The sequence below is a fragment of the Bombina bombina genome, chromosome 10 (genome assembly GCF_027579735.1).
Source record: "Bombina bombina isolate aBomBom1 chromosome 10, aBomBom1.pri, whole genome shotgun sequence".
NCBI classification, from domain to species: domain Eukaryota; kingdom Metazoa; phylum Chordata; class Amphibia; order Anura; family Bombinatoridae; genus Bombina; species Bombina bombina.
This window is the reverse complement of record NC_069508.1, coordinates 26,689,486-26,705,992: the sequence shown is the minus strand read 5'-3', so window position 1 is coordinate 26,705,992 and position 16,507 is coordinate 26,689,486. Positions and strand designations below refer to the sequence as shown.

General features: G+C 36.0%; 1 protein-coding gene across 2 annotated transcripts in view; it reads left to right on the top strand.

The window, feature by feature from the left end:
• The window catches only part of COL24A1 (collagen type XXIV alpha 1 chain), a 416,052-nt gene that overhangs the window by 118,086 nt on the left and 281,459 nt on the right, over window positions 1–16,507 (top strand). For both annotated transcript variants that reach the window (XM_053693893.1, XM_053693894.1), the window contains exon 8: window positions 7,609–7,653. In XM_053693893.1, the coding sequence (XP_053549868.1) occupies window positions 7,609–7,653 (45 nt within the window). The remainder of the gene's footprint in view (window positions 1–7,608; window positions 7,654–16,507) is intronic.

The following is a 16,507-nucleotide window of genomic DNA, read 5'->3' as shown; positions in this document are numbered from 1 at the left end:
TTTTTCTCTTAATATTCTTTGTTTAAAAGTATACCTAGGTATGCTCAGGAGCGGCAACAGACTAAAGGAAGCTGCTGATTGGTGGTTGCACATATATGCCTTTTGTAATTCACTTACCTAATGGTGTCAGCTTGCTTCCAGAAGTGCATTGCAGCTCCTTCAACAAAGGATACCACAAGAAAAAAAGCAAATTTGATAATAGAAGTAAATTGCCAAGTTATTTAAAATGTTATGCTCTGTCTGAATGCTGACAGAAAAAAAATTGTGTTTCATGTCTTTTTAAGCACAATTAACTGATTTTTTTTGTTAGGTCAAAATTACATCAGATTATTCATTTTTATATATCCAAACGTCTGTTGACACATTTGAGCGCTACAGTAATATTTGGGGTTGCTTGGCTCCTCTATAGAGCTGCTACTGAGGTTAACACATTTTATTGAAAGCAAAAATATTAGTTGGTGCTCCAGTCTTAAAGGGTCATAGAAGTCAAAATTAAACTTTCATGGTTCAGATTGAGAATACAGAAAAAACTTCAAATTTATTATATTATCAAATTGTTTGTTGAAACTTGGTCCCTTTAAATGAGAGTGTAGTGAGATAGGCTCAGAACTATATGATTGTAGCAGAGGAGTGTAGCAATGTTATACAAGTAACCTGTAGAGGGAGCTGTAGCAGACAGTGCTAAGTGACGACCAATATATAACCACCTTAAAGGGACATGAAACCCAATTTTTTTCTTACAAGATTCAGACAGAAAATGTGATTTTAAACAACTTTCCAAATTGCTTTGGAATCATGAAAAATAAGAACAAGAAAATGTTGGATTTCATGTCCCTTTAAGTTCTGTAGCGCATAATCAAAGTCACACAGTCTAAAATGTGGCATTTGGTAGGTCTCTGTGGTATGCCAGCAAAACATAATTTATGTGCTTTCAAAAATAAATAAGCATTTATAAAAAGACTATGATAAAATGTATGCACTTCTGAGCCTTATAAGGTTGTTTCATCAGGCTCTTAAAGAAGAAAAAAAGGTTGCAGTGGGGTCAGTTGGATGCAGTATTATAAATCTCCAGTAAGTGCTTCTCTCTTGTGAGTGTCATGATTTTATTTTCTTGTTTTTATTTTTCCAGTACTGAGTAACAGCAAGGGGCACCCACATCCCTGCCTTCCCTTAGTACTAACGCACACACAATTAGAATATCTTAAAATATAGACGTCTGTGTTCAGTCTTCATTATTGAACAGAGCTTCTAGCTATACAGCACTACCTTAGTTTATCACATAGTTTTACCATAAAGTGACAGAAACTATTGCACTTCTAAGCTCCCTTGGAAATTGTATTTTTTTTATAGTTTTCTCTATCTGAATCATGAAAGTTTAAATTTTCCTGTCCCTTTAATGCCTTATCATAATTAGACAGATAGAAGGATGTCTTCAAATTAATATTTTGATACTGAATAACTAAAACTGTTGTATATAATAGTCTCTCTATCCAAAACATAAGCTAGAAAGTGATACACCTCTTATTAATGACTGGAATAAGCTATAAACACAAACATTAATGGTTATTAATATCTCTGTTAAGTCAAGACAGAACTTGAATGTGGGATTCGCTCTATTCTTGTTCCAAAAATCTGTATTCACCATGACATAATAGTTACATTTTAGGTCTTAAATATTATTCCTTTATAAAAAAAATAAGCTGTAAATCAAATATAGTATGTGACATACCAGATGTTTTTGATCTCTGCATTTATTTATTGGCTTTAGTAGGAAAACATAAAAACATCTATTTTTTTATTTTTAAATAAAAATAATTATTAGGTGGTGATATTTACCTTATATGACCCTTATTTATATTTGCAACAAGCATGGAATAATCCAGAAATACAGTTGTATGCAAAAGTTTAGGCACCCCTGGCAATTTACATGATTTTCATTTATAAATACCGTATTGTTCCGAGTATAGGCCGCACTTTTTCCCCTTCTGAAAGTCTTGAAATCAGGGGTGCAGCCTATAATCAGGATGCTACCTTGAATGGTCTGGTTGGGGTTGGGCGGAAGCGCTACTGTTACAGGGAGGGGTTTGGACAAACACACAGCAACTTCCTATTTGTATGTATGGAGTGCGAGTGATGTCAGGCGCCATTTCTGATTACCTGTTCTGGGAAGAAACGAGGAGAAAACTTGCCCTGTTCAGACAGAGCAAGGACCGTACTGGTTAATCACCAGGAGCAGGGAACTAAGGCAAGTCTGATACGTAGCAGCACTGATGGAAGAGTTGACGGCTGTACTACTGAGGACCAGACACGCTAACAAGCGGTGTAGACGGGGTGAGTCACTTATTGAGTCCCTAGCAGAAATACGGTATAAAGTATGTGCATTGATATGAAATGAAACACTGGCAGAATGTTTGGGATACACATGTTCTATACTACTTTTATGATTATCTTGCATACTGACTTGGAAACATTTTTCTTTTGGTATATCCCCAGGAAAAATTGATGTGCTCAGGATGGAAGTGGCAGGGGTTTAAGATAAGAGCAGGAGCTGCTGTGAGTTATAAGCTGTGACAGGAGGGTGAGTTAGGATTGGTGAGGAGGGGATGCTGTGAGGAAGAAGGGGTCTAAGAGGGTGAGGAGGGCTGAGGGGAGGCTTGTGTAAGGTAGTTAATAGGGTGAGTAGTGGGCACAGTGTGAGGAAAGGAGGCAGCCTATGAGGGTTATGAGGGGGCTGTGTGTGTGTATGGGGGGAAGGTAAGGAAACATTAGTCAGGGAGGGAGGCTAAGAGTTAAAAAAAAAAATCTTTAAAATGGCACCAAACTTTTAAGGGTGCGGCTTATAATCAGGAGCGTCCTATACTCTGAACAATATGGTAATTGGGTGTTTGGATCAGCAATTTCATTTTGATCTATCAAATAACTGAAGGACACAGTAATATTTCAGTAGTGAAATTAAGTTTATTGGATTAACAGAAAATGTGCAATATGCATCCAAACGAAATTAGACAGGTGCATACATTTGTGTACCCTTGTCATTTTGTTGATTTGAGTACCTGTAAATATCTAGCACTGATTAATTGGAACACACAATTGGTTTGGTGAGCCCATTAAGCCTTCATAGACAGGTGCATCCAATCATAAGAAAAGATATTTAAGGTGGCCAATTGCAAGTTGTTGTTCTCTTTGACTCTCCTCTGAAGAGTGGCAACATGGAGGCCTCAAAGCAACTCTCAAATGACCTGAAAACAAAGATTGTTCAACATTATGGTTTAGGGGAAGGCTACAAAAAGCTATTGCAGAGATTTAAGCCGTCAGTGTCCACTGTGAGGAACATAGTGAGGACATAGAAGACCACAGGCACCGTTCTTGTTAAGGCCAGAAGTGGCAAGCCAAGTAAAATATTGGAGAGGCAAAAGACAAAAGATGGTGAGAACAGTCAAAAACAGCCCAAAGACCACCTCCAAAGATCTACAACATCATTTTGCTGCAGATGGTGTCACTGTGCATTGTTCAACAATTCAGCGCACTTTGCACAAGAAGAAGCTGTATGGGAGAGTGATGCGGAAGGAGCCTTTTCTGCACACACGCCACAAACAGAGTCACTTGAGGTATGCAAATGCACGTTTGGACAAGCCAGCTTCATTTTGGAAGAAGGTGCTGTGGACTGATAAAACAAAGATTGAGTTACTTGGTCATATCAAGGGACATTATGCATGGCAGCAAAAGAACACAGCATTCCAAGACAAACACTTGCTACCCACAGTAAAATTTGGTGGATGTTCCATCATGCTGTGGGGCTGTGTAGCCAGTGCCGGTACTGGGAATCTTGTTAAAGTTGAGGGTCGCATGGATTCCATTCAATATCAGCAGATACTTTAGAATAATGTTGAGGAATCAGTCACAAAGTTGAAGTTATGCCAGGGCTGGATATTGCAACAAGACAATGACCCAAAACACTGCTCAAAATCAAAGCGGGCTGTCCATGCTCGGCAACCATCAAACCTAACTGAACTGGAGATGTTTTACATGGAGGAATGGTCCAAAATATCTTCATCCAGAATCCAGAATTTTGTATGGGTAGCGTTGAGCGGTAATGCACGCTTGTATTACAAGTTGAAAGTAAATGCAATTGCTCAAACAAAATCGATTTTATCGCTCAAGCTTTTTACACGACCTGAAAGTCACATAAAGAGTTTGTCCAGATTAAACTTCACTATAAACCCATAAACTGCCACCCCCCCCCCACTGTAAAGTAAGCTTCCACGCTATTAACCCCTAAAGCTCCACATTGCAAAGTCTGTACTACACTATTAACCCCTGAACTGACAGCACCCCACATCGCAAAGTCTGCACTACCCTATTAACCCCTAAATTGCCAGCACACCCACCAACGGGCTACTATTTTTGCCAATATTAAGCTAAAATGAGCTAATATGAAAAATGTTAATTTTTTATTGCACAAATTATCAAATGATGCAATTAATCTGTGCTTTAGATAGCAGAAAATTATAAAATATTAGAAAATATTACACTACTTTATTGCTTTAATTTGCCTTTAAAGAAGGAGAGGAGAACACTGAAAGTTTTGAGAGCTGCTTCCTCATTTATTCTCCTCTATTTCGGAATAAATATGTATAGAAATAACAAGGAAAAGCAGGTGCATCCATGCAGAAAACACAATATTTTTAAAGCATAGTCATACAAAAGCTAAACTCTCTTCCAAACCACAGATTTTTGGGAAAGGACACATTCGGGACAATGCAATTATTGCTAAAGTTTTACATGATCGCACTGGATTCCATTTCAACATTTGTTATTTTATGGACACCACTGGGAAACAAGTAAAGATTTGTTTATTTAGTGTGGTAACTCCTGTGTAATGTAAATCTGTTATAGTGCGATAATTTTAGTGCGCTTGAGCTCCTTTTTGGAAACAAATCAAACCAAAACCACTTATTGTACTTTCAAATAGAAATGATTCCACGTATACAATTAAGGATTCATCTTGGAAAGCCTTTAACAAGCAAGTCTGTCTCATTTTAGTGTTGTCTGCAAATTTATTAACATATTGCATGACTGCAAATGTGTTCAACGTCCTCAAACGAGCGTTAAAGAACAAACAGAAAAAATATTCTACACCTGGAGATTTGATACTTTATAGTCTAAAATTTGAACTCATAATTCTAGCGTATTTATTTATCATTGCATTGAGATTATCATTAATAAGATTAAAAGCTAGAGAGGAAAAATGACAGGTGTTTGTAAATGGGTGTTTTTGGGATGGTAACATGGCATCTGCTGTAATAAGGCATCAAGGATATTACTACTTCTACAATGTTGTCATGGCTGTAGCAATGTCACCTGTATAAGAGGTGCAAATTTACATTGACTAATTGGGTAACGAAGATGGCTGAGGGTAAAGAAAAGGAATGTTAAATCTATGTCTGGAATTCATACAGTTAAGGCTATTCATCATGCTTGCTCCATCCCTAGCCCCAATCATAGATGTAATAGCTAACCCTAATCCTGGCTCTAGTACTGGTAGAAACTAATGCTAACCCTAGTCCTTGTCTTGGTAATAGCCTTATCTCTAGCCATAACCGTAGCCCTAGTCCCAGCAACTAACTCTAGTCCTAGTCCTAAAAGTAGCCCTAACTCAACCAATAACTAATATACTCATAGTCATAGCAAATAATCCTAACCCTATCCCTTGTCCTGTTAGTAGTCCTATCTCACCTCTAGCCTTGTTTGTAGCCATAGCAACACTAATCCTAGTCATATTTGCAGCCATAAATCTAGTCATATCTGTAGCCTTAATCCTTGGAGAAACCCTAGTCACAGCTCTAACCCTCAATTAAAGATGAACCATTGCTGTAACTTTAGTCCTAACCCTAATTTTAGCTATATCTTTACCCCAGATTTAACCATAGCCATGGTTGCCAAAGGGGGACAAAAGTGCAGTGTCGGTAAGGCAAGAATCTATTACATTGCTGGTAAATGATGAAGGGTGCTGTGACATTTGGGAGTATTTTAGTAATTAGTAGTGTTTTGTATTATACACAATATAGAAACAGCATGTTTGCTAGGTATTAATATGTCTCATGTTTAGGTTCTATGTTGGTGCCTGATCCACATTCTCCAACGCAGCATAATTTGAACCTCTAAATACTGTGAAGCTAATTCTTTGGTCACTGGGAAAAATTGGGAGGTATAAATGATGTCACATGTGACACTGCTGATATCAAATGTCATGTGATCAGTGTTTTTGATTTTGAACCATAAGTTCTGAAATTTCATATTTACACATATAAACACATAAATATATATATATATATATATATATATATAGGTATAAATATATATTTGTGCAAAAAAAACCACACACATATATATATATATTTATGTGTGTGTGTGTGTATATATATATATATATATATATGTATGTATTTATGAGTAAATAGAACATATTCTGCAATGTGAAGAATATTGGAATGTGAAATATTCATATTTTCATGTTGGTTTAGAGCACTTGAGAATATGCACGCGCATGAGTAGGGTGTTAGGTTTTTCTAATTTTCCATTGACTTCTATGAGAAAATACGTTAATGCGTGTGCGATAGCCTAACTTCGGCTTTATGAGGGCATCGGGTTAGTGCTTGTGCGAAAACAGTTTACTTTCAGGGGCATATTTATCAAGCTCCATAACCTGTTCGCCTGCTCTGAGGCGGCGGACAGACATCGCCAGAAATCAACCCGATTGAATATGCACACACATATAAACACACACATACCAACAAACACTTACATGCACACACACATACATGCACACACACAAACATACACACACAAAACAAATATTGAACACATTTGTTTAATGTTTAATTTATTAAATGTAATATGAATATATAATGTATTATTATAACATTCGAATATTACGATTTGAAAATTGATTCTCGAAAACCTCAGTATAAGTCTAAGGGAATCAATACTCTAAGATACTATTTTATATTATGTATTGAAATGTAATATTCATATGTAACATTAGATATTTAAATGTTAATATTTGTTCTATATATGTAATATAGTATGACATAATATGACTATCTGCAGAGTTAAAGGGACACTGTACCCAAAAATTTTCTTTTGTGATTCAGATTGAGCATGAAATTTTAAGCAACTTTCTAATTTACTCCTATTATCAAAATTTCTTCATTCTCTTGGTATCTTTATTTGAAATGCAAGAATGTAAGTTTAGATGCCGGCCCATTTTTGGTGAACAACCTGGGTTGTCCTTGCTGATTGGTGTATAAATTCATCCACCAATAAAAAGTGCTGTCCAGAGTACTGAAACCAAAAAAAGCTTAGATGCCTTCCTTTTCAAATAATGATAGCAAGAGAACGAAGAAAAATTGATAATAGGAGTAAATTAGAAGTTGCTTAAAATTGCATGCTCTTTCTGAATTACAAAAGAAAAAATTTGGGTACAGTGTCCATTTAATGCTTCAGTATTTTAATGCTGTGCTGTTTCTGACCCTTTATATTAAATGTATGTCTAATGCATGCAATGATGTTTTTCAAGCAAATCCTAAACAAATGTCTCATTTTTAGGGTGCTAAAGGTTATCCCGGACCTCCAGGGCCACCAGGGGAGAAGGTAGGGATGTGTTGCCTTTTAATTCTTTAAACCTATAATGAATTGTCTGAATTTTTATTGATGTACGTATTAAACACAGATGGGTAGATCACTAAATTATGATTTGTTTATATATTCTGTAGGTAACTTTCTGACTTTCAAATTCTACTAAGAGCTAAACGCAAATGTAACGTTTGCATATTGTTCTAAGCTTTAAATCCATAACCAAAGAAGGTTATAGGCTGCATTTCTTGGCAGCTAAACTATAATATTCTCTTCTAGCCTGGCACTTGTTACTATAAATTATGTCTATTAATAAAATCGCTGATGAATCAAACATGGGGGTTAGAGGACCATATAGCGTGTTTGTTTTTCAAGCTATTCCAGTCGATCATTAATGCTGCTTTTCCGTTGTCAAATGACTTTGTATTGCACAGACTTTTCCCCAACAGAGTTCCCATCCATCAAAAATCAGTTATTGCAAATCATTTTTTCAGTGTCAAATTAAAGACATTTTTCCAATTGAAAACCAATTCTGAACATCTTATCATGGTGTAAATCACAGTCCTTTACTAAAGCTTATTGAATGATTAATCGACTCTGTAGGCTTTTATGGTGAATTTTGTAGTAAAGTTATAAGATACACATTTCTAACAGATTGTGGTCAACCCTAGGTTGGTTTCCCTGGAATTTATTTGTGATCTAAAAATTCTGTGCATGGGCAAGGTTGCATTTTAACTAATACTATTTTCCCAAAATTTTTGTTATATGAGCAAATTACATTTTTAAACAATGATACATGTTCATAAATAAAATATCACTATCAGTATGTTAATTATTGCAATAAAGTTTCTGAATGTTATAAATATGGGAATTACATGGCACAAAATGATTCTACATCATTAAAGGGACATGAAACCCCAAATTTTTCTTTTGTGATTTAGAAAGAGCATGTAATTTTAAACAACTTTCTAATTTACATCTATTATCTAATCTGCTTCATTCTCTTTATATCACTTGCTGATATCTAGATATGCTCAGTAGCTGCTGATTGGTTGCTGCACATAGAGGCCTTGTGTGATTGGCTCACACATGTGCATTGCTATTTCTTCTACAAAGGATAATCTAAAGAATTGAGCAAATTAGATAATAGATGTACATTGGACAGTTGTTTAAAATTACATGCCCTATCTGAATCATGAAAGTTTAATTTTGACTAGAATGTCCCTTTAAGTGAGCTTAATAGAACAATCCAACAGACTGCAGTCAAACATAATCACACATCAGTGAGTGGAATTTTACTTTCTGATTGGCTGTCTACATGTTACATGTTACTTAGAGGGACATTTAACAGTTTGAGATGTTAATATAAAATATCTGAAGTTGTGAGCTTTTTAGTCCCTGTTAGAAATGGAAGTGCAGAACACTGTTATATTCCACACAGCCATTGGCTGCACACTCGAGTGACCTATTTATAACTGTCTCTAATTGGCCACAGCAGAAAAAGGTAACCTAAGTTACAACATGGTAGCTCCTATTGTTTTATAGACACTAAGGGGCCCATTTATTAAGCTCTGTATGGAGCTTGAAGGGCCGTGTTTCTGGCGAGCCCCTTCAGACCGCTGCTCCATAACCTGTCCGCCTGCTCTGAGGAGGCGGACAGAGATCGCGTGAAATCAACCCGATCGAATACGATCAGGTTGATTGACACCCCCTGCTACTGGCCGATTGGCCGCAAATCTGCAGGGGGCGGCATTGCACCAGCAGTTCACAAGAGCTGTATTGCTCTCCGCATTCAGCAAGGTCTGTCGGACATGATCCGCTGATCGGATCATTTTGGACAGACTTTACACTTATTTTGTCAATATTTAAACATCTAATGAAACTTTAAAAAATACATCTACATGTGATTCTCAGACTAATCGTTTCTTTGAATGCATCTTTCTAGCTAGCATTTATAAGGGCTAGATTACAAGTGAGCTCTAATTTATTGAGCGCCACTTAGTGGGCAGTTTTGTCTCTTTACTGGTGCACGATAAATATCCAGCCATTACAAGTGGTTGGTTATTGCTACTGCAAGCTTACAGTAGCAATTAGTGCTCAGAAAATGAACTTGAGGTCAGAAAAAAAGGGCACTGAAAATTGCTTTAACATAGTGGTCTATTGAGACTGTGTGTTCCCTGTAAATATATATGTATGTGTTTATATACATAAATATTTATGTGTTAATATGTGTATATTCAGTACATATATATTTACAATCTTCTGCCTATAGTTGCGCGACTCACCCCCTTCGCTGCGCTAGTTTTCATTCCATGCTCAAAATGCGCACTGTAGCTCAAAACAAAAACTTTAGTTGAAACGAAAATTTAGGATGAAATTCATTTGAAGCAAATATGTCCATGAACGAAAATTATTAATTTTTTTTAATTATTTTTTTTCGAAAATTTTGGATGCACCGAAAATTTTTCCTGTGCACAACTTTAATAAATTGTTTACAAATAGCTCATTTTCCTTTATTTTGCCATATGAAATATCTGCTTTTACAACAGCAGAAATCAACCACCCAGTGGGAGAGAAAGAACAGAGCATATGAAATGGTTTCCTGTTGTTACTTTTAATATAATATTATTAGCTGCACTGTCCCTTAAAGCTCCATAGCGCCGGGTACATAATGACACTGAATCCTGGTAAAAAAAAATACAGATACATAAAGCATCTCTAGTATCCTATCAGCAATCTTGTAGCAGTGTCCAAACATGTTAGATCAGGGGTCATCAAGCTTGGACCCCCAGAAGATTTGGAACTACATTTCCCATGATGCTCAGGCAGCCTAAAAAGTGTCTCAGCATCATAGGAAATGTAGTTCTAAAACATCTGGTGGTCCAAGGTTGCTGAGCCCTGTGTTAGATCATACCAAGTTAGTAGCACATTTTAGAAAATATATCCCTTAGTCCCTCAAAAGAAATCCTATTATGATACTATGTGCTACTTTGTCTGACTAAAATATTTTCCTGATACTTTCCTAAAACTGTCCCCAAATGGTCTCAGCAGAGAAGAAATTCTAGGTTACAACATGGCAGCTTCCATTAGAAAGACTAAATATAATATTGAAACTACTAATAAAGTTTAAAAAAAAATCAGGTTAAAGTGAAGGTAAACTTGAGCGTACTCACTCAAGTCATAGGATATAATTTAAAAAATGAGCGAGACTTTCATTACTGAAATCGCTATTTTATCCTGATCTTCTTAGATTTTTACATTTTAATGCCGGAACGATAAGCGCCGTTCCTCCTCCCGCCATAGTCCTCAGTTGATTGACAGATGAGTCTCATCTGCAATCCACTAATCGTTGTTTTCCCCCAGGACTGTGATGTTTGTGCAAAGGGGCTAAATGCCCGGGGGGGGGGGGGGGGGGCAACAATTAGTGGATTGCAGATGAGTCATCTGTCAATCAACTGAGGAATATGGCGGGCGGAGGAACATTGCTTATCGTTCTGGCATTAAAATGTAAAAATCTAAGAAGAATAAATTAGCGATTTCATGAATGAAAGTCTCACTCATTATTTATATTAGCGAGTACGCTCAAGTTTACCTTTACTTTACGCTTTTCTTTGACTACATAAATTTATCACACATTTATTTATTGTTTAATGATACTTTAATACATAGTTGCATCTAAAGAAACAGTTTTAAGAAGCACGGTTACATTCTTATAAAATCCACACCGAAAACTAATGATGGTACTTTCTGATTACTTTTGAGATTAAATTGCAAAAAAACAACAACTTTATTTAATATGTTTTTCAAAACCAAATTTGGTACTTTATTTAGTACATTTTCTCAAATGCCTGCATAAATCATTTTGATAGGTTGGATTTATAAGCAATTCTTTTTCTGCAATTACGTGTTAGACAGGAATATAAACCTAACGTCAAAAGTGTAAGTGTAAAGAATGTATTTGGCAAGAGTTTGGGAAAGGTTAGGCTTCTTCTGTCTTTTAAAGAGGTGCAATAAGTAAAGGAGATTTGCCTTACTTGAACTTGTTAGCTTGATAGAGGTAAAATCAATCTGCCTGCAGCAGGAATATGTACTTCAAGAATTTTCTGCATTAGAATATAGTGGGTACAATTAAATTTAGAATATATTTTAAGTGTTTTTTTTTTGTGCCAATATGTAGTACTCCTTATTTTCCTACAAACAATACTTTACTTTCTTCCAAGATTAGTTCATGGGGTCAATTAGTTCAGCCAAAAACATTATTCGTTCATTAATTAATTAGGAAAGCAGAGGTACAGCTGGTACAGCTGACAACAGCGTAAACCTATATAAAGTTAAAGTAGTAGGTAAAGCTACTGCTACAAGTCAGCAGCACAAATATACTAATGTTTTAACTTAGCAATAGTTCAGATATCAATATTTGGTGGAATAAACCTGATTTTTAAATCACAGCTTGCATGTATCTAGGCTGCTCTTCACTAGTCTTTCACATTGCTGTTGGGTGACTTTATGCCACTCCAGGTGAAAAATACAAGCAGCTTGGCTTTGTTTGATGGCTTGTGACCAAGGTCTGGAGATTCGGCTGTCCATGACAGGGTCTTAATCCGGTGGTCCTCCATTCACACCTTGATTGACCTGGTTGTGTGTCATGAAGCAATGTTCTTCTAACAAAAAAAATCCTAAGAGTTGAGGAACATTGTCAGAGCAGAAGGAAGCAAGTTTTCTTCCCTGATAACCTTTAATGTTACTTGATTCATGAGTCCTTCATAAAGATAAATCTGCCTGATTCCGGCCTTGCTAAAGGATCCCCAGATCAACACCAATCCCCCACCAAATTTCACCATTAGGTGACCTGGTGTTGGGAAAAGCTGAAAATTGGACTCATCAGAGACGATGACCCTACTCCAGTGCTCTACGGTCCAATCCTTATGGTCTTTTACAAACCTCAGCCTGGCTCTTCTTTGCTTCTCATTGACGAAGGTCTTTTTTCTAGCTTTGCACAACTTTACCCCTGCCTCTAGGAGCCTGTTTCAAACCATCCTCACCATACACTTCACTCCAGTTGCCATTTGCCATTCTCTTTGTAGATCACTTGATGCCATCCTACTGTTGTAGAGTGACATTTGAATGAGTTGGCAGTCATCCCGGGCAGTGGAGAGTCATTTTTGCCCTCTGCTGGTCTGTAGCTTTGTTATTCCCAATGTCTGCTATTTGACCTTATTCTTATGAACCGTCGTCTTTGAAATATTAAGGATGGAAGCAACCTGACGCTCACTGTATCCCTCTGCCAGTAAATCCAGAATTTTCCTCATTCAAAACTTTTCTTTTTATCTCTTTTGGCATGGTCAGTAGTTATTTTTTTTATTCCATTACTTTTGAGGTACTACTTGCACTGTTTTTGCCATCCAGCTTGTCCTATTGCAAGATAGTGTTGACCACAGCAGTGGTTTTATATTTTACCTCATTAAATAAGATTTGGTTCAAGTGAGCACCTAATCAGTAACTCATTAAGTAGAATGAGGTGTGTCTGTGATGAAATTTAAAACACAGGCTCTGGAATGGTATGGCTGCCAGACATGTAGAGATGCTGATTTATGAAAAAATCTGAGTGGTACATATATATATATATATATGGGCAATATTCAGTATTAAAAGATAATGTATTTATTTTGAACATTTTTTTTTTTAATTAGCGGAAAAAAAACTCATATAGTTCCCAAAGAATTTTACAACAACAGTAAGAAAGCTCAGATTTTTTTTTTCAAAATATTTTTTTATTGATAATAAGTAGTCGATACATGTATATCAAAATGAGCAGATCAGGGTGTTACAATATCATGGCGATGTGGTATACAATCAATAAGAATATACATACTGTAATCCTTGAAAACACTCAAACAGAAAATAATATTCACCATTATTAATAGGCATTTTGCTTAATGTATAAAGAGTCTTAAACTAAAGAACTGATCCAGGTCTCTCATAGTTTTGTCAGTTTCCTTAAATTAAGGACTAGTTAAGTGGGATCTTTTGGTGGGTAGCTCAGTATATTGCAGGGGAATGGGGAGAAGACAAGGGCTACTTTTAGCCCTGGAAGGGGATCTAGATAAAAATGACTAAACATGGATGAGTATCGAGTCACAAGTAGTCTGACAACCCGAGGGCAATTGTCTAGTTGCCCTGTTTATCTCCCTTGAGAGGGAAGTTAGGGAAAAGAGGGGGAGGCATGAAGAGGGGGTGAGGGGAAGACCGGAGAGGGGGAAGGGGGAGAAAGGAAAGAGAGAGAAGAGAGGAAAAAAAATTCCTTTTGGCTATAAAAGAATTATATCTGTTGGATGACTCTCAATTTATTGATTAGCAATCCAGTCTGTCCAGGTCTCCCAATAGGTTTCCATCCCATCTGTCTCTCCAGCCACATATCTTTCCATTGTTGCGAAATGGTTTACTAAATCTCAAACTCCGTTCAGAGTGGGGGGTTCCTGTTGCTTCCAGGCTCTGGCAATACATAGTTTAGCAGCCGCCAATATGTAAATGAGCAGCCGCTTGGTCTATAGTGAAGCTGATTGCGGAAAAATATGGAGGAGAGCTATTTGAGGAGACAACTGACTGGAGGAGCACTTCAATGTCCCGCCAAAGTGGTACCAATCTCGGACAGGACAACCAAATGTGCAGATCCGTACCTGGCTGATCACAATTCCTCCAACCGTGCACTCAAGTATTGTTGTACATTTTTGCTAATCTCACTGGGACCCTGTGCCATTTCAGTACTACCTTCATATATGTTTTCAGAACCGTCACCCAGTGTAGGTTTTTTTTGTAAGCTTGATTGCGGAGGCAAGTTCGCTTTCTGATATTGCAATGTCTAGTTCCTGGCTCCAGGCTTTTATTTGCCACGGGTGGCCTGCCGAGTGATCTCTTATAAGGGCCGCCTAGTGGAATGATAAAGGCCTGATCATAGCCATGCCCTTAATCCATCTTTCTTCCCACTTAGACTTTTCCCTTAAGGCTGTTTTTGGGAATCCCCGTGATTTAACCAAACTTAGTACTCTGAAGCTCTCAAACCTAAACCATATTGGGGCCTCACCCTCGGAGTCCAACATCTGAGTCGCTGTGTTTAGGTGACCCGAGGAGTAAAAATCGGATATTAGGTATATGCCTCTCCTCTTCCAGGAAGAAAGCTCAGATTTATTATTCTATTTAACAGTGGTAAAAAATTGCAGCATACATTTAATTGTAATAATCTAAATCTTTAATGGTCTTATTTGATATAATTTGACATGAAAAGATCATAGTTTTTATCACTGCTATTTTGATGTGCTTTTAGTTTACTGATAAATTTGAAAAACTTTATTCAACCTATCTAAGAAAAAGCTTTGTTTGATATTTTATTTAAATATATATATATATATATATATATATATATATATATATATATATATATATATATATATATATATATTATTAATAATAATAATAATAATTTGAGTTGGCCATGCATGAAAAATGTTGTGATATCTGTTCTATGATTATAGCTTTTAATTTACAAAAAAAATCTTTAAATGTGTTGACCTTTAAAAATTATAACAATAAAATTAAATTTGTCATTAAAGGAAGACATGTTTTATCTTATAATTTGGATGTATTTTTATATTAGAGAACTTTTTTCAGCATGTATATTAAAATATGTTAAATTTGCACATCTATAAATATAGCTCTTAATTTATGAAAAAAAGAACTTTCAATTTGTTCACCTTTAAATAGTACATGTGTTGTTTTACAAAGAAACCTTTCAATTTCACCATTTATAAAATTAATTTAGTTATCCTGATCTTTGAACAAAATAATCAGTTTGCTTGTTCATAGGAAAAATATTGAAATTCCTAAAGTCATTCATATATTAACCTTTTAAAACATATTAGCGCTGCAGAATCTGTTGGCGCTCTACAAATAACAGATAACAATAATAATAATATTCATAAACGTATAAACAATGTCACAACTCTGTCTAATTTATCAAACTGCCAGGTAAAATATGTTAAAAGGTCCAATATTCAGTCCAAATTAAAACAAATATAATGGGCCAGCCCAGATTACAAGTGCAGAGGTAATTAACATTCCCACTTGTCTGGTTGAAAGAAAAACTGTTTTAATTTGCACGCTAACCTGAAGTTAGAATATTGCATGCGTGTTCACGTATTCCCTCATAGAAGTGAATTGTGGGGAAAAAAAGTGTGAAAAAAAACCTTACTCTCGTCAAACTCAATTTCATATTTTCATGGAATGTGAAATATTTACAGTAAACAGTAAATACATAGTTAAACACTTTCTTAAATGTGAATATTGCATAAATATGCTTTTACATGTTCTCATCTACTTAACTGCAAAGGGTGCCAATGCACACACATATATATATATATATATATATATATATATATATATATATATATATATATATACAGTATCTCACAAAAGTGAGTACACCCCTCACATGTTTGTAAATATTTTATTATATATTTTCATGTGACAACACTGAATAAATGACACTTTGCTACAATGTAAAGTAGTGAGTATACAGCCTGTATAACAGTGTACATTTGCTGTCCCATCAAAATAACTCTATACACAGCGATTAATGTCTAAACCATTGGCAACAAAAGTGAGTACACCCCTACGTGGAAATGTCCAAATTGGGCCCAATTAGCCATTTTCCCTCCCCGGCATCATGTCATTCGCTAGTGTTACAAGGTCTCAGGTGTGAATGGGGAGCAGGTGTGTTAAATTTGGTGTTATTGCACTCACACTCTCTCATACTGGTCACTGGAAGTTCAACATGGCACCTCATGGCAAAGAACTCTCTGAGGATCTAAAAAAAAAG